Source organism: Mesoplodon mirus (genome assembly GCF_964341445.2).
Source record: "Mesoplodon mirus genome assembly, chromosome: 15".
NCBI lineage: Eukaryota > Metazoa > Chordata > Mammalia > Artiodactyla > Ziphiidae > Mesoplodon > Mesoplodon mirus.
Genome location: NC_138991.1, coordinates 42,780,926 through 42,798,780, shown reverse-complemented (window position 1 = coordinate 42,798,780; position 17,855 = coordinate 42,780,926). Strand labels below are relative to the sequence as shown.

Sequence of the window (17,855 nt, the reverse complement as noted above, 5' to 3'; positions counted from 1 at the left end):
GCTTCCAAACTGGGTAAGATACCTTGTGACCGATGAGTACTGTCTCCTTTCACAGCAATGTCTTGCTGTTTACATATTTTTCTTCTTCACTGACCCCACGGCTGGGGCCTTGTGGCTTGTGTTTTCTCCCTCTGCTAACAGAGGGCTTGCATAATCAGCCTCAGATTAGACTTGCTGAATAAATGAAGAACAAATGAGCAAATACTCACTCTGTACCCCCTCCTAGGGTCCAGCTACTTGACTCCTGGGCCCAGAGGTTTCCAGGTCCAAAAAGGAGGGTTCCTACCAGAGTTTCTCTTTGGGCCTTGACCCCACCTTGGCATCTACCCCTTCCCCTCCCCAGGTTAACTGAAGTTTCAAGGTCAAGGGGAAACATTTGCCAGTACAATGAGGGAACCTGGAGAGGTAGGGCAGGGCAGGAGATTTGCATCCACCCGAGCCTAGGGTGGGGAGACAAAGAGAAGCAAGTCATGTCATCTCTGGACACAGAGCGTGTGGGCTGCCTGGCCCCTTTCTTTTCCTATTTTAGTTGCATTCTCCGCCCTCCACCTCTGAGTCATGCTGACAACTTCCCTCCCTACCTCCGGCCTCCTGTGACCCTCTCTGCTTACTTGCTTTCTTGGCACCTTGGTCCAGCTGTTTCCCTGGTGGCTCAGATGCTCCGATGCCCATGTCTGATCTTCCAGTCATGACCAGGACCAGGATTTTCCTCCTCCTGTCGATGGGTAAGCTGAGAGTCACGATGAAGGGGGAGGAGGGGATGGGGGTCCAGGTAGGGAGAGAGCTGAGAACGCATGCTTTGAACTCAGACATTAGGGGAGGGATCTGGAGTTATACCGGGTTTGGGATCTGGAGTTTGTGGGGGTTGAGAGGGTACTGAACCAATTTTAGGGAAGTTCAAGAGATTCTGGAAGAGAGGCCGGTTGCCTGGACAATCCAAACGTTTTTCAAGTAGGCAGAATGAGTCAATCTTATACTCTGTCCACTGCATCCATTTGTCCCCAGGTTTTCCTGGATTCTTCCTCATAGGAGCCCAGGGAGAGGGTTGGGGAAGGAGTGTCTTTAGAGCTTGGGTGTTGCTCTGTGGAAATGAAGAACTGAAATTTGCTAACAGACCAGTGGGTGAACAGCTATTTCTGGACCATCTGAAGGAGAGAAGCAGGGCTGAGCCTGGGGGTCCAGAAGACCAGGAGATGCTGGGGCATTGCACCTGGAGGGGACAGTTGCGGGGTAGGCTGGGGGCCAGGGAGATGGAGCAGAAGGGAGAACCTTCACCAAAGTGTGTCTCCTCCCCCTCCTCCCCAGCCCTGGCTTCCTCTTTCTGCTTCAACTTGGACATAGACCAGCCAACAATCTTCCATGTGAACAGCGCTGGGTTTGGATACAGCGTGGTCCAGTATGCCAACTGGTGAGGACTGTGTGGTGTCTGGCGTTTGGCTCTCAACTACTCCTCCCCTGTCCCTCCCCACATCCCTCTCTTTATTCACAAACTCTCCTCTGTCTGCCATGGCAATTCCCGCCAAGGCTATGAAGAGTTGGACTGAAAGAAGGACCATCTTGCCATCTCGAGGACCCCAGCTAACTTTATTTATTTCTTAAGCAATTATGAAGTGCCAGGCACCCTTTCGTGGGCACTGATTCCATCCTCACAGCAACCTTATGCTGTAGGAATCCATCACTCAACAAATGTTTATTGAGCATCTATTACTAAATGTCTCAGGAGCCAGGCGTACACCAGAGCATAAAAGGGACAAAAATCTCTCCCGTGTGGAATTTAAATTGTTATTAATCTCCACTTTACAGATGAGGAAACTGAGGCTCAGAGAGGCAGTCTGGCTCTGGCATCCACACTCTTAGCTGCTGTGTTCTTTTCTCCCCCTAGGCTGGTGGTTGGAGCCCCCCAGGAGATAAAGGCTGCCAATCAAACGGGCGGCCTCTACCAGTGCGACTACAGCATGGGCAAGTGTGAACCCATCCTCCTGCCGGGTGAGTCACTGCCCCCGGCTGAGACCCAAGTCCAGTCTCCCATGCTCTGGGGGCCTGTGGAGAGCACAGGATACCTACTTCTTGGCTTCAGCTCTGTCTGCAGACCCTTACCCTCAGACAGGCTTCCTGACCCACTCAGAGTCTCCCTTCTCAACACACCCCTGTACCCCCATACCTCCATCAAGACCTGAGAGCCCCCTTCACCTGTCAGACCCCTAATCTCCCAGAGATGAGGTGTTCCCTGCCTCCTCTGTCCTGAGGGTGACCATGCACACATCTGTACCTTCAGTGCCTCCAGAGGCTGTGAACATGTCCCTGGGCCTGTCCATGGTGGCCACCACCAGCCCCTTTCGGCTGCTGGTGAGTTGCCCTGGGTCATGGGAGCATCCTGAGGGAAAGAGTGGGGACCTGGGGCTGCTGGTGCTGGGGGTCTCGTGAAGGGTGAAGGTGCTGGGATGGGAGGGTGGGACAGAAGCAGGGCAACCCCTCCCACCAGGCCCCTCTGTCCACAGGCCTGTGGCCCTACCGTGCACCATGCATGCAGGGAGAACATGCACTTGACCGGGTTTTGCTTCCTGCTGGTCTCCCCGTCCCGGCAGGCCCAGAGGATCCCGGCTGCCCTGCAGGGTGAGTGTTTGGGGCCACTGAGTCCTTCAAGGTACCTATACACCTCTGGTTTGCAGTGGAGCCAGAGACACCCCAAAGTGGATAAAAAAGAGGGATCCAGAAAAAAAATTTACTGGATGGTATTGTGATTCCGAACATGGGCTGGAGGGGTCACCGCCTGCTTTTACACCTGCCCCATCATTGTCCCACCGCAGGACCTTTCCTAGGACCTTTCCCTCTCTGAGCTTCAGTTTCTTCATCTGCCTGTGGGATAATATCACACCCAACTGAGAGTAACATACAGTGATCCTCGGCCAGGGTCTGGTACAGGGCCTGGCATGTGGTGAGGGCTCAGTTAATGCCAGCTGCAAGAATTTTTAGAGTGAAGGGCGTTTATTTTCACACAATGCACCCTGCAGTATAGCCAATTAGTTCACGCAGCAGGTTGGGAAAGGGTGAGGTGGGTGCAGGCAGTCTGAGCAGTGTATATGTATGTGTGTGTACGAGTATATGTGTATGTGTGTATGTATGTGTATGTGCATGAGTGTGTGATGTATGTATACATGTATATGTGTGTGTTGTGTTATGTATGTGTGTGTGTAGTGTATGTGTATATGTGTATGTGTGTATATGTATATATGTGTGTGTGTGTGCATGTTGAGGCACAGGGCCCGGCCTCCCTGGTGCTGACAGGGAAGGGGGATGAGGATGTGGAACAGTGAGCTTTTCAGACTCCCCGCCCCTGGAACCGGGGCAGGCCGAGGCCCCTCCCTGGTTTCACATTCACACTCAGGCCGTTGGAGAGACTGACGTCTGGGGCCCTGAATGGGGTGCCCCTCCCAGCACCTCCTAGGTTCTAGATTCATCCACAGGTGCCTGGGCTACCATCAGGACACCCCTCTCTCTGATGGGAAGCCTTGGGGGCAGAAGGGGGCAGCTGGGAGCTAGATAGGAATCTCCCTGAGCAAGCCAAGCCAGGAGAGCTTCCGCTTCTGAGGACAGATTCTTCACTCACTCTGAGGACAGCATAGGACCAGTGTGCCACTGTTGCCAGGGATGACATTAAAAATATTTAACACAAGTACAGTTTGGCTCTGACCAACTGGGGGTGTACCGGGCCAGGGGCTGGAACAAGGTCCTTTTAGTGCTGGATGGTGGGCATGTTGGGGGAGAAGGTGGGGTAGGGTCAGGGGGCGGGGCACGGACAGCTGAGGAAGAAGGAGGGGCCCCCAGCCTCTCACCATCTGGATTGGAGGAATTGTTACTTTTTTATCAACCAGGTGTGAGCAGCTGAATCACAGATATGTCCTCTTTAGAGGCTTCAGGAGACCAAAGGGCCTTGCTCTAGGCAGGAATTAGGGCAGCCCCTGGGAGGGTGGGTTCTCGTGGCCAGGAGGCCTGGGCTTTGGGAGTGTCCCTCGGGGGACTGGTGCCACCTCCTTCTCCAGAGTGCCCGAGGCAGGAGCAGGATATTGCCTTCCTGATCGACGGTTCAGGCAGCATCTCCTCCACCGATTTTGCCAAAATGCTGAAATTCGTGAAGGTTATGATGAGCCAGTTCCAGAGTCCCAGCTCCCAGGTGTGCTCTCAGGGGAGGGAAGGAAAGGGTGCAGCCGCCCCATCGCCCTCCCCTCCCCAGGGGAAGCTTGTGGGAGGAACCCCAGGGTTCTGGTGCCTTGGCCCGGCCCCCAGCCCTGTGTGGTTCTCCAGTTCTCCCTGGTGCAGTTCTCCCACAAGTTCCAGGTGCACTTCACTTTCAAAGCTTTCGCAACCAGCTCAAACCCACTAAGCCTGCTGAACTCCGTACAGAAGCTGAATGGGTTCACGTACACGGCCACAGCCATCAGGAGGGTCACGTGAGTCCTGCCTCCTCCCAGGTCTTCGCCCAAAGCATCTGGGTCTTCCTTTGGGCCGCATCTGTCTCCAAGAGGAAGGGAGAGATGGGTACTGGAGTTCAGCCTGTGGTCTCCTCACCAAGCCGGGGGCCTCTGGGTGGGACGGGGGCATCACAGAGGAAGTGGCATCTCCTTGTTCTCACAAAGGCATCAGAGGCTAAGCAGCAGCTCTGTTCACTGGCCTCTGGACCCTCATCTTCTCTTACAGAGAACAGCTGTTCAGTGCCTTATATGGGGCCCGAAAAGATGCCTCCAAAATCCTCATCGTCATCACTGATGGGCGGAAAGAAAATGACCCTCTGGATTACAAGGATGTCATTCCCGGTGCTGAGGCTGCTGGCATCATCCGCTATGCAATTGGGGTAGGATGTGGGGATGCCCTCCCACTGCCTCCTCCCCTCTCATCCTCTTAAGCCACCTTCCCTTTCAAGGACAGAAACCCCAGCTCTCTCAGCTTCTACTTCAGGATGAAAACTCTGTTTCAGCCTGGGGTATCCTCATCCTTTCCCTAAGCTCCTTGATGAGGCTGTCTGTGCCTCATTTTTCTTGCCTGTACACTGGGTGTAATAATATTAACCTTGCAGGGTTATTGGAGGGTCCCAGCATCCAGCAGGCATATTATAGTTATGATTATTTTCACTGAATTGGTGTTTGCTGGGGACAGGTGGGATTGGCTTTTCAAAATATACATTCCTGGCAAGAATTAAAGGACATCGCATCGAAGCCCTCCCATGAACATATATTTAGAGTGGAGAACTTTGATGCTTTGAGAGACATTCAAAACCAACTGAAAGAGAAGATCTTTGCCATTGAGGGTAAGTCAGAGATGGCACTACTCACTTCAGAAACCCTCACCCATAAATGTTTTTCCTTCTAGAACCTGGACCCCTATGTCATGGGCCAGTCTTTCCCTTTGGGTATTAGTCTCCAACATGAGATCTTCTTAAAGCTGAGATCCTGGCAAAGCCTGTCTTTCCCATGGATCCTAGGTGTCATGCCTTTCCCCAGGTACGCAGACCATAAGCAGCGGTTCCTTCGAACTGGAGATGTCCCAGGAGGGCTTCAGTGCTGTGTTCATGCCTGTGAGTGGGGCCCCTTTCAGGCCACTGATGTAGGGTGGGGCAGAGATGGGCGGAGAGAAGGCAAGAGTGAGTATCAGGCGAGTGGGTGGAACCATTGGCAGCCATTGTTTTGGAATAGGCTATCTTCTTCTTCCCACCTGTTCTGGAATCCTTTCCTCCCAGGATGGACCAGTTCTGGGGGCTGTGGGGAGCTTCAGCTGGTCTGGAGGTGCCTTCCTGTACCCCCTAAATAGGAGCCCCACCTTCATCAACATGTCTCAGGAGCACGCGGACATGAGTGACTCTTACCTGGGTGAGGCAAGGCTGTGGTCGGAGGGCCGGGCGGGAGACGGGCTGCCTGGGAAGAGCAGGGGCCCGTGGGTGGGGAGTGGGAGCCTCTGTGCTGAGGCCTGGTCCCCTCAGGTTACTCCACAGAGCTGGCCATTTGGAAGGGGGTACACAGCCTGGTCCTGGGGGCCCCCCGCCATCAGCACACTGGGAAGGTTGTCATCTTCATCCAGGTGTCCGGGCAATGGAGGCCGAAGGCTGAAGTCACAGGGACACAGGTTGGGTGTGGAGGAGGCTCTCCAGGGGCAGAGAGGGAGATGAAGGGGATGCGGGGCCCAGCAGGGAGGGGCTGATATCTGGGGGGAGGTGGGACCTGGCCCAGAGCGGGTGCAGGGGTAGGCAGGATGACTCCACGCTCTGCCCTCCAGATCGGCTCCTACTTCGGGGCCTCCCTCAGCTCCGTGGACGTGGACAGAGATGGCAGCTCCGACCTGGTCCTCATCGGGGCCCCCCATTACTATGAGCAGAGCCGGGGGGGCCAGGTGTCCGTGTGCCCCTTTCCCCGCGGGGTGAGTGGCTGATGAGACCCGGGCTGGGTGGGGTCTGGGTGTGGAGGGGTCGCCTGGGGTGGGACCTGACACTGTTTTTGTTCTGCAGAGGGCTAAGTGGCAGTGTGGTGCTGTCCTGCGAGGGGAGCAAGGCCACCCTTGGGGCCGCTTTGGGGCAGCTCTGACGGTTCTGGGGGATGTGAACGGGGACAGGCTGACGGACGTGGCCATCGGGGCTCCGGGAGAGCAGGAGAACCGGGGTGCTGTCTACCTGTTTCATGGAACCTTGGGACTGGGGATCAGCCCCGCCCACAGCCAGGTGAGGCCCAGTCACTGTCGGTGGCCGTTGCCACAGCAACCTCCTCCAGGCTTTTCCCTGTCTTTGACACTGCTGCCTGGAAAATTCTTTTTTCCCTTATCTCTTTTGTCCAGCACTGAGCACCTAGTAGACAGCAAGCAAAATCTGTGGAATTTGAGAAATGGAAACATTGATACGTTCCCTGCTTTACATGGTGACTTGATACTTGAGTGGGTTCTCCACCCAAGCCTTTTAGTCCCCCAGTAGTTTTACACTGTACACAGGCCAGGCATTAGCAAACACATTTTAGAGATGAAATCTGGGGCATGGAGAAGATAAGTGCCTTGACTTGTCCAAGGTTTATAGTGGATCAAGAATGATGATGAGGGAGGTTCCAACCTCCTGACTCTAACCCAATGCTCCATCTCTTGGAGCCTCCCTTTGCCAGTCAGTTTAGTTCTGGTGGCCTCAGTCTGCCTGTCCACTCACCCCTTCATCTCCCTGGATGCCATGACTTTATTCTCTCCTGCCATCAGTAATCCTGCCCAATGCCCATAGGCAGGAGCCTTTCACCCAAGGGGGCAGGGTTCCCTGAGAAGGGAGGGCTGCTTCCCCTGGCAAAAGTTAAGGAAGCCCCAATTAAAAAATAAGGAAAGGATCTGAAAAGACTTTTCTTCAAAGATGATGTACAAAGGACGAATACGCACATGAAAAGATGTTCAACATCATTAGTTACCAGTCATCAGGAAATCAAAACCACTTCACATCCACTAGGATGGCTAGAATCAGACAGACAGATGACAAGTGTTGGTGAGGGTGTGGAATATCTGGCACTCTCATCCACTGCTGGTGGGAATGTAAAATGATGCAGCTACTTTGGAAAACAGCTCCTCAAAAGGTTAAACACAGAGTTACTGTATGACCTGGCAGTTCCACCCAAGAGAATTAAAAACATGACCACACCAAAAAAGTTATACGTGATTGTTTATATTAGCATTATTTATAATAACCAAAAGGTGGAAATAACCCAAATGCCCATCAACTGATGGAACAGATAAATAAAATGTGGTATACCCATACAATGGAATATTATTCAGCCATGAAAGGAACGAAACACTGACACATGCTACAATATGGATGAACCTTGAAAACACTATGCTAAGTGAAAGAAGCCAGACCCAAAGGACCACATATTGTATGATTCTATTTACACGAAATGTCCAGAATAGGTAAATCCATAACGACAGAAAGTAGATTAGTGGTTGTCAGGGGCTGGGGTGTAGAGGAAAATGAGGGGCATGGGGATGACATGGTGGTGAGATAAGTTCTCCTGCACACAAGGCTGTCTGGCTGTGTTTGTACTATTTCTACCCCCTCTTCCTTTGTAACTGGTAAATTTCTCTTTCATTTTATTATTACTACTCTCAATGTCTGCCAGTCCCATCAGTGCCCAGAGATTTAAAGGGTATATTCTTAAAGGGACTGGTCGTTACAGGAGCCATGGAAATAAAAGGGGAGGGACCCACAGGGCAGGTGGTCCAGGAGCGTAGAATCTGCATATGGGTGCAGCCCCTCCCCATCCCGACCTGGTCCCACCTTGTCTTCTGAAGAGACAGGGTGGCTACAGAGAGCAAAAGGGGGTCTTGGGCATGAGGTCAGAGAGTCTGATTTCAAGTCTGGAATTGGCCTCTTAAAGGTCCTATGGCCTTGGCACCATCTGCAATGTGGAGGGTAGGGCTGGAGCTTTGATACTCATAATAGTAAGTTACTGACTAGTGACCATACGTCAGGTGTGGTTCTAAGAACTCCGTGAATTAATTCATTTAATTCTCTGAGGTGTTATTATCCCAGCTGAGGGATGAGGAAACAGGCACAGAAAGACTGACTCCTGACCTAAGGTCCCATGGCTCATAAGTGAAGGAGCCAAAATCAAAACCCAAGACTAACTAGCTGAGTGAGTGAACAAAACTCAGGTCACCAGGCCAGTCTTTCCATCTCCACTTCTTCATTTACGTTCTAGAAACTTTCCCTTGTCTCTAGTCACCATTTTCCCATCCCCACCTCTCTCTTTAGGCACTTCTTGGAGATGTCTTTTTACCGCTCACCCCTTCGTTCTGTCTCCCATACCCCCAGCTCCCTGCTCCTCTCGTTCTTCTGTCCAACTTGTTTCCATCACCCCCCAACCTGACTTGCCTCTTCCTCTCTGGCCAGCGGATCACAGGCGCCCAGTTCTCCCCCAGCCTCCAGTATTTTGGGCAGTCGCTGAGCGGGGGTCAGGACCTCACCATGGATGGACTGGTGGACTTGGCTGTGGGGGCCTGGGGGTACGCACTGCTGCTCAGGTGAGAACAGCCTTCCCCAGACACTGCCCGGATGGTCCTGGGTCTGCCTAGGACACCAGCCTCCCTACCTGCCCTCACAGGTTGTCCTCCCAGAACCAAGGGCCTGTCCTCAGCTCAGTGTTCTGCCCGCAGGACCAGACCTGTGCTTAGGGTGTGGGCAAACATGCACATCACACCTCCAGAGATCACCAGGTCTGTGTATGAGTGCCACCAGCAGCCGGCATTTGCCCAGTCTCTGGGTGAGGCCATTGTCTGCCTTCGTGTGTCTCAAAGTCCCAAGAACCGGTTGGGTGAGTTATTTCCCCTCTGACCAGAATGCCCTGACCCTGGGAGTCTCCAAGCCCAGGACTCCTGTCTCCTACCTTGCCCCTTGCCCAGCTGGGAGGTTCCTCACTCTTTCAGCCTTTTCTATCCCCTGCTTTCCCCTACAGCTAACCTCCAAAGCGTTGTGACCTTTGACTTAACCCTTGACCCTGGCCGCCTGAGTCCTCGTGCTGTCTTCGAGGAGACAAGGACTCGGAATCTGACTCGTGTTCTAGACCTGGGGCTGACACAGCACTGCGAGCCTGTGAGGTTGCTCCTGCCGGTGAGGGGACCTCAGAGTCCTGGGAATAGAGGAAATTCTGAGGCTGGCAGGGGGCTGGGCAGGGAAAGAATGGGTGTGTTCTGGTCCTCGCTCCGCCCCAGCATGGCACACGGAATGCAGGAGGTACTTGAGGTACTTGACACATGTTGGTGGAATGAGTGAGTGAATGGATGGATGAGGTTGGCTGCATCTGCCAGAGGCTACATGGCTGGATTTCAGGAAAAAGAGTACGGCTGCTTCGGAGAGCCATGGGACGATGGGGATGGGATTCTTTTATCCAACTCCTCCTCTGAGACAGGCCCTGTCCTTGTCACCAGGGACACCGCAGTGGACAAAACAATCATGGCCAGGGGGAGCTCTGTGAGAAGATCAAAAGTGATCAGATTCCTAAATAATAGATGTCAGGTAGTGATGAAGGCTATGAAGAGAGATAAAGCTGGGGAGAGGACAGAGAGGGTGTTGGGAGGTCACCGGGAGCAGTTTGGGGAGACCCTGAGTAGAGTGAGTGAGCCTGTGGGAGGCTGCGGGAAGGATGTTCAAGACCAAGGACAACCACAGCAGGGGTTCTGCATGCAAAATCCTATGGATGAGCATTTATGGGGGGTGGATAGGTACCACTGTTACTCCATTTTATGGATGAGGAGACGGGACCCAGCTAGTAGCTGCGACGGTACTTTTCTTAACCAACTTCTCCCTCCAATGTCCGTTCGCCAGGCCTGTGTGGAGGACTCGGTGACCCCCATCATCTTGCGTCTCAACTTCTCCCTAGTGGGCAAGCCTATCTCTGGCTCTGGAAACCTCCAGCCTATGCTGGCAGTGGATGCCCAGAGATACTTCATGACCTCTGTGAGTCCTGGTGCTGGGCTCTTCCAGAGAGGGTGGAGGGCGTGGACTCCAGATTTTGGGGAAAACCCTGCTTTCCCTTCACTCTCAGCTCCCCTTTGAGAAGAACTGTGGTGCTGATCATGTCTGCCAGGACGACCTCGGCATCTCCTTTGGGGTCTCAGGGTGAGCGTCCAGCCCCTCAGACCTCCCCTGGTCCCCCAGCCCCCTTCCTGGAACTCGGAACTCCTGCCCCTGGCTCTCCCTAACATCTCTACCCAGTGCTCTGGACCCAGACATCCTGTCCCCATCTCTCCCCCGCTTTCCTACTCTGTGTTTCATCCCCACACCATTTCCAGCCTCAGTCACAGAATCACCTCCTCCCCTCTACCCCAACACCCAGCTTGAAGTCCCTGATTGTGGGGAGTAACCTGGAGCTGAACTTGGAAGTGAGAGTGTGGAATGATGGCGAGGACTCCTATGGAACCACAATCACCTTCTTCTACCCGCCGGGGCTATCTTATCGACGTGTGGCAGGGGGCCAGGTATTGTCCTCTCTGGGGAAGGAAAGGCTGATGGCGGGGGATCAGCAGAGACTCCTGTGCTGGGTTCAAGGCTCAGGCAGGGCTTCCATTGTTTAACAGCCTCTTGTAAGCCAAGAGGGCTGGGCTGATCGTGGTTTGATGGATGTGGTTGTGTTGGCTGGGGCATGCATTGGCTCATTCTGTGTTCAGCTCTGGGCTTGGCATTTTAAGAGTGACCGTTAGGAATGAGTTCCCAGGAGGCTGCTAATGTGAAGAGAGCAAGGACCCTGCCTTACATTTCTTTGTATTCCACATCATATCAATATTCCTCTTTTAAAGGAAAACATATCTCGGCCTTCAAATACTTTATTTTATTTTATTTTTTTAACATCTTTATTGGAGTATAATTGCTTTACAGTGGTGAGTTAGTTTCTGCTTTATAACAAAGTGAATCAGTTATACATATACATATATCCCCATATCTCCTCCCTCTTGCTTCTCCCTCCCACCCTCCCTATCCCAGCCCTCTAGGTGGTCACAAAGCACCGAGCTGGTCTCCCTGTGCTATGCAGCTGATTCCTGCTACCTATCTATTTTAAAATTTGTAACATATATATAAGTCCATGCCACTCTTTCACTTCGTCCCAGCTTACCCTTCCCCCTCTCTGTGTCCTCAAGTCCATTCCCTACATCTGCGTCTTTATTCCTGTCCTGCCTCTAGGTTCTTCATAAGCATTTTTTGTTTTTTTAGATTCCATATATATGTGTTAGCATACGGTATTTGTTTTTCTCTTTCTGACTTACTTCAGTCTGTATGACAGACTCTACATCCATCCACCTCACTGCAAATAACTCAATTTTGTTTCTTTTTATGGCTGAGTAATATTCCATTGTATATATGTGCCACATCTTCTTATCCATTCATCTGTTGATGGACACTTAGATTGCATCCATGTCCTAGCTATCGTAAATAGAGCTGCAATGAACATTGTGGTACACGACTCTTTTTGAATTATGGTTTTCTCAGGGTGTATGCCCAGTAGTGGGATTGCTGGGTCATATGGTAGTTCTATTTTTAGTTTTTAAGGAACCTCCATACCGTTCTCCATAGTGGCTGTATCAATTTACATTCCCACCAACAGTGCAAGAGGGTTCCCTTTTATCCACACCCTCTCCAGCATTTATTGTTTGTAGATTTTTTGATGATTCGGCCTTCAAATACTTTAAAACACTGTTCTGGGGAATTCCCTGGTGGTCCAGTGGTTAGGACTTGGTGCTCTCACTGCCGTGGCCCGGGTTCAATCCCTGGCTGGGAAACTAAGATCCCTCAAGCTGTGCAGCGTGGAAAATATAAAATAAAATTAAATAAAAAGTAAGTAAAATAAAATAAAATACTGCTCTGTAGAAAAAGGAGTTGGATTTATTGGTTACTCTAGATCAGAGCTTGGCATACTTTATCTATAAAGGGCTAGATAGTAAATATTTCAGCTTTGTGGGCCACAGAGTGTCTTCACATCTTCTCAGCTCTGCTGATGTAAGGTGAAAGCAGCCATTGACAATATGTGTATGAATGAGCATGGCTGTGTGCCAATAAAACTTTATTTATAAAAGTTGGTGCTGGGCTGTCATATAGCAATCCCTGTTCTAGAAGACAGAACTAGGACCACAGGGAGTCAAAGAGAAACAGATTTTTAACAAAAATTTTATTATGAAAAATTATGTTAAACATTTACAAAAGAAGAGGGTAGTTCAACAAACCTCCCCCAAAATTATCACCCAGATTCAACAATGATCAACATTTCACCACATTTATGTCACCTGTTTTTTTTTCCCTTTACTCAAATATTTTAAAACCAATCCCAGACATCCTGTCATCACACACCTTCCTATTTCACTGTTATGGACAGTAGGGACAACTTACGTGACCCCATAGCCATTATCACACCCAATGAAATGAATGATGCCTTGGTATTTAGACCATAATCAAATTTCCTTTATCGTCTCAAAAATATTTTTTGACTGGTTTATTTGAACGAACATCTTAACTAGGTCTGCACATAATGTTTGGTTGGTCTCCCATGTCTCTCTTAAGCTAGTCTTCCCCATGGGAGCATATTTTGATCAATGCATGAAGAAATACACTAGGAATGGCAAACTCCAGCTGTGTGAGGGGTGAACATCCTATCACTGGAGGTACTTCTAGACACATCAACCAGATGCCATGTGTGGACCATTGTTGGATAATGTGTTTAAAAATGAACTGTAATGTAACATTTTTGGAGACCATCTAGGAAGACAGAGCACGACCTGGATATTAGCTGATCTTAGGGATCAGCTTTTGTTGAGTATGATTTGTTGAGTCTTGTCTTATGTTAAAAAATACCCTTGTCTGTTGGTGATACACACTGAAGTCTTTCAAGATGAAAGTATGTGATGTTAGGAATATGCTTTAAATTGATCAGGAAAAGAAAAAAAGAAAAAGAGAGTGGAGAACAGCTGAATAAAACAAGAGTAGAAAAATGTTGGTAATTTAAGCTGTGTGATGGGGACTTGAGGTAGATTTACCTAGTCTCTCCACTTTTGAGTATATTTGAAATTTTCATAGTACAACCTTTTAAAAAGAACCATAAATAAAAAAGAAGAAAAGCAATTATACTCCAATAAAGATTTTTTTTAAAAAAGGAAGAAATGCTAATCAATCTGGGATTTCTACATTAGGAAGAAGTTTGACCAGATAGTGTTTAAAGATTTTTTTAAAGAAATATAACCTTAAGGTAGATTCCAGGAAACTGTGAGTACTTTATGGAGTCTCGTTGGAACACTAGCAAATGCTCACTGGCCTTGGTTCACCTGTGCTTCCTTAGAACCAGCTGCAGTCACGTGCCCTGCGCCTGACCTGTGACAGTGCCCCCACCGGGAGCCAGGGCACCCTCAGCACCACCTGTAGCACCAACCACCTCATCTTCCACGAGGGCGCCCAGGTGAGCCTTGCTTCTGCACCCCCTACTCCCCTACCCACCCCCCGTCCTACTCCTCGGTGACCTCCCCCCTACCCCATTCCTACCTCTTCCTCAGATCACCTTCAGGGCCACCTTTGACGTCTCCCCCATGGCCATGCTGGGAGACCGGCTGCTTCTTGCAGCCAATGTGAGCAGGTGAGCTGGGCCAGGCCCAGGGCAGTGCTACCTCCCACTCAGCTTCCTCCTCTGGGGAACTTGCCAGCTGGGATCCTCCTCCTTTTCCAGTGAAAATAACACCCCCAAGATGAGCAAGACCACCTTCCGGCTGGAACTCCCGGTGAAGTACGCCGTGTACACCATGATCAGCAGGTGCCACGCCACGACCTCCAAGGGCTCCTCCTCCATCACTCTGTGGGGCTCGGGGAATTCTCACTCTGCAGCAGCTGAACATCTGTGATATTTAAGTTTTATCACCACCTTCTCAATCGGTAGACGACACTGTTAGCAGCACTTACTAATCAATCATCGAGTGTTTATTGTGGGTTATTGATGACAATAGTAATTGTGATATTATTATCATTTAACAGAGGCTTCAGTTCTCAGAAGCCTTTCTTAAAAGCCTCAAAATCGTCCCGGGTTCCCTAAGACATACGAGATGTGACCCTGTTTTCAAGGTTCTTACAGCCTTATTGGGGAGCAAGGTTATCCTGATTCAAGGAAGAATCTCATCAGGGGCCTCCCTGTGGTTCTGTCTCCTGAGGCTACCTGAGTTTTCAAGGGGGCGAGGGGACGCTAGGGTCTCCTGTCAGGGGAGGCTTCAGCTAAACATTGAAGTGTCCATGGCATTGCGCTTAAGCCTTGGCATCTGGGCGGGACAATTCCTCACCACAAGGAACAGATTTACACTCTGCAGGGCTTTTAGAACCACCCCTCCCCTTTTTCCCAGTCTCCTTTGGGAAGGACGGGGGAAATGACCTGCTGGCTGCAGGGACTGGGGATCAGGGAAAAGCTGGATGAAAGGAAAAGGGCTTAAATGCTGCCCAAGGAGGGGTACACACGGTGTTTGACACTAAGGAGTCAAGCCAAGAGCTTGAGCAGATACCTTCAACAAATACCTTCCTAGCATCTACTATGTTCCAGGCACAGTGCTGTGGTTACTTTCCATAAATTCATTTGTCATTCAACAAAGGTTTATTGAGCCCCTATTATGTGTAATCAACACCAGACGTAAGCCCCTGCCTTTGTGAGATCCACACACTCATGGTGTGAAACAGGCCCACATGGCTTAGCTTGGGTACCTTCCCCTGCTAGTTCTACCCACGGGCCTCCTTGGATTACCTCCTTCTGCCCAGGGTTTCACACTCTCCTTCACACCTGCACACTGGGGGCTCTCAGCAGCCCAGGCACCTGCCAGCTTGGAGCTTGCTTGCTGGTGTGAGCACCGGGGTTATCACACCTGCTTGCAGGGGACCCACAAGCAGGACATGCCATGCCTAGGTGTGTGTGACTCTACACGTGTATTCTACAGTTGTGATTCTGTGGGCCGGGGCACTCTGAGCGGCCCCCAGGACAAGGCTGGGGTGTTTGAGAGCCTCCAGAGCCTCCTTAGGAGGCCCTAACGGAACTTCCCATCCGCCCACGCCTCCTCTCCCCTCAGCCATGAACAATCCACCAAGTACCTCAACTTCTCAGCCTCCGAGAAGGAGGAAAGCAGCGAGGCTCAGCACAGATACCAGGCAGGTGACGGTGACTCAGGAGCGTGGGCTGGGGCAGGGGCCCAGGAGCCAGAGATTCGGGAGGGATGTGGGGCTCAGCATGATCTTTGCCCTCACTGTCCTCCATGCAGGTGAACAACCTGGGACAGAGGGACCTGCCTGTCAGCATTGACTTCTCAGTGCCCGTGGAACTGAACCGGTTGACCGTGTGGAAGGATATGGAAGTCCTCCACCCTCAGGTACTCAAAGACTGTATGGCTTCTCCACTAATGTGCTCTCCCTGGATTCCTTGGTCCTCATGAATCCCTGATGACCCCATCACATGCTTTCTCCCTGTGCGTTTTCCTAGAACCCATCCATTCAGTGCTCTTCAGAGAGAACAGTGCCCACAGAGTCTGACTTCCTGACCCACTTTCAGAAGAAGCCTGTCCTGGTGAGAGGGCTCTGGGATGTTCCCCACTGGAAGCTACACTTCAGAGGAATTTAATTCAGGGATGCATGTTACATTAGATGGATGTCTGCTGAACAGCCTGCTTGAGCTCAGATGTGGCTGCTCCCCTCAAATCAGACAGTTGAATGCTGTCTTCTACCTTCAAACTCACCTTTCTCTGGCCTGATGCCACTTCTCTTCCCCAGGACTGCTCCATTGCTGACTGCCTGAGGTTCCACTGTGACATCCACTCCTTCGGCATCCAGGAGGAACTTGACTTCATCCTGAAAGGCAATCTCAGCTTCGGCTGGGTCAGCCAGGTGTGTCCCCTCCCAGACTCAGGTGGGGCCTGATGTATCTGTGCCCACCTCAAGCCAGGGCATTTCTCTAACCCCGAGCCCTCCCCAGAGCTAGTTCTCAGCCTTCCCCTTCTCTTTTGCAGACACTGCAGAAGAAGGTGTTGGTTGTGAGTGTAGCTGAAATCATTTTCAACAGATCCGTGTATTCCCAGCTTCCAGGACAGGAGGCATTTTTGAGAGCCCAGGTAGTGGCCATGTGGTAGGCAGTGACCAGGCTGGTCAGAGAGCTAAATCTGTGATGCTGAGTGCGGGGCTTGCAAGCCTGGAGAGAGGAAGGATGGAGGTCCCTGGGCAGGACAATTGTCCCTTAGCCTATGAATCCTTCTCTATCTCACTTCTTGGAGCAGAACCTGATGAAGAAGGGGAGGGAGTTAAAGGGGACCTGGGAGGAGTCTGGGATAGCAAGAGTCCTGATACTTTCTGATGGGGTCATCTCCACTCCAGATGGAGCTGGTGCTGGAGAAGTATGAGGTCTACAACCCCACCCCCATTATTGTGGGCAGCTCTGTGGGAGGACTGCTGCTGCTGGCTCTCATCACAGCCATACTGTACAAGGTGAGTATTTTCATCCCACTCCTGACACCGCCAGCATTTGGTCCCACACTTTCTACAGTGTAAGAAAGACTCACCACGGAGTCAGGCACACATTCTTCCTAAGTCACTGCATGTGAGAGATCCCTTCCCACCTGTGACATAACCAGTCCCCAGTTGACCCCATGTCCTTCTATATGATTCTCAAGCCTCCTCTAATCTGTCTCCATTTCTTTTTCACTCTTCTCCACCTCTTTACATGTTTCCCTTAAACACAAATTAGAACATGAGAGCACAGCCTTGGATTTGATGTTGACACCACCACTGATTCTTTCCTTGACCATTGGCATGTGCTTGGTCCATGCTCGGTCTCAGCTTCTCATTCTGAAGGTGGTTCTACCCAGCTCACAGAACTGTGGCAAAGTCTAAATGACACAATTTATATAAAGTTCCTAGTGCAGTGCTGGAACATAGGGGGGTTCCAGAAATGGTGCTTGCTCCCCCTCCCCATCATCTCTTTTCCTCTCTTCCACTGGACTTCCTGATTTTCTTCTCCTTCCTCCCCAACAGGTTGGCTTCTTCAAACGTCAGTACAAAGAAATGATGGAGGGAGCAAATGGACAGACTGCTCCAGAAAATGGGACAGGAGACCCCCAAGTTGCCCAGTAAGAAACTACCTCCTGCTCTCCTTTGGACCTGCTCTCCCCTGAGAGGTTCCCTGGCCTTCTTACTTTCACCCAAGTCAGACCTGTTGGGGAAGAACATTCCATCTGAGGGAGGCTGGCATCAGGCTGCTTTCTCTCTTTGGGAGGATGCAGTGTGTTTGCACAAAGCACCTAGCCTGGGAAGGGCCATTGGTCTTGTCAAGGCTCCAACTGGAAATCCCAGGACAGGATCCCTGACA

The 17,855-nt window shown here is 51.0% G+C and overlaps 1 protein-coding gene across 1 annotated transcript; it reads left to right on the top strand.

Moving 5' to 3' along the window:
• Window positions 1–627: 627 nt before the first annotated feature.
• Window positions 628–17,766, top strand: ITGAX (integrin subunit alpha X). The gene is made up of 30 exons (XM_082643911.1): window positions 628–725; window positions 1,306–1,408; window positions 1,883–1,986; window positions 2,276–2,346; window positions 2,499–2,613; window positions 4,041–4,171; window positions 4,303–4,448; window positions 4,696–4,849; window positions 5,152–5,302; window positions 5,496–5,569; window positions 5,732–5,861; window positions 5,972–6,114; window positions 6,265–6,405; window positions 6,494–6,703; window positions 8,894–9,024; window positions 9,157–9,314; window positions 9,456–9,610; window positions 10,325–10,456; window positions 10,545–10,618; window positions 10,836–10,977; window positions 13,821–13,937; window positions 14,032–14,111; window positions 14,202–14,285; window positions 15,574–15,652; window positions 15,763–15,870; window positions 15,981–16,064; window positions 16,268–16,381; window positions 16,504–16,605; window positions 16,865–16,975; window positions 17,522–17,766. Exons 1-30 carry the CDS (start codon window positions 665–667, stop codon window positions 17,618–17,620), a joined length of 3,504 nt encoding a protein of 1,167 aa, XP_082500037.1. The 5' UTR covers window positions 628–664; the 3' UTR covers window positions 17,621–17,766.
• Window positions 17,767–17,855: the final 89 nt, after the last annotated feature.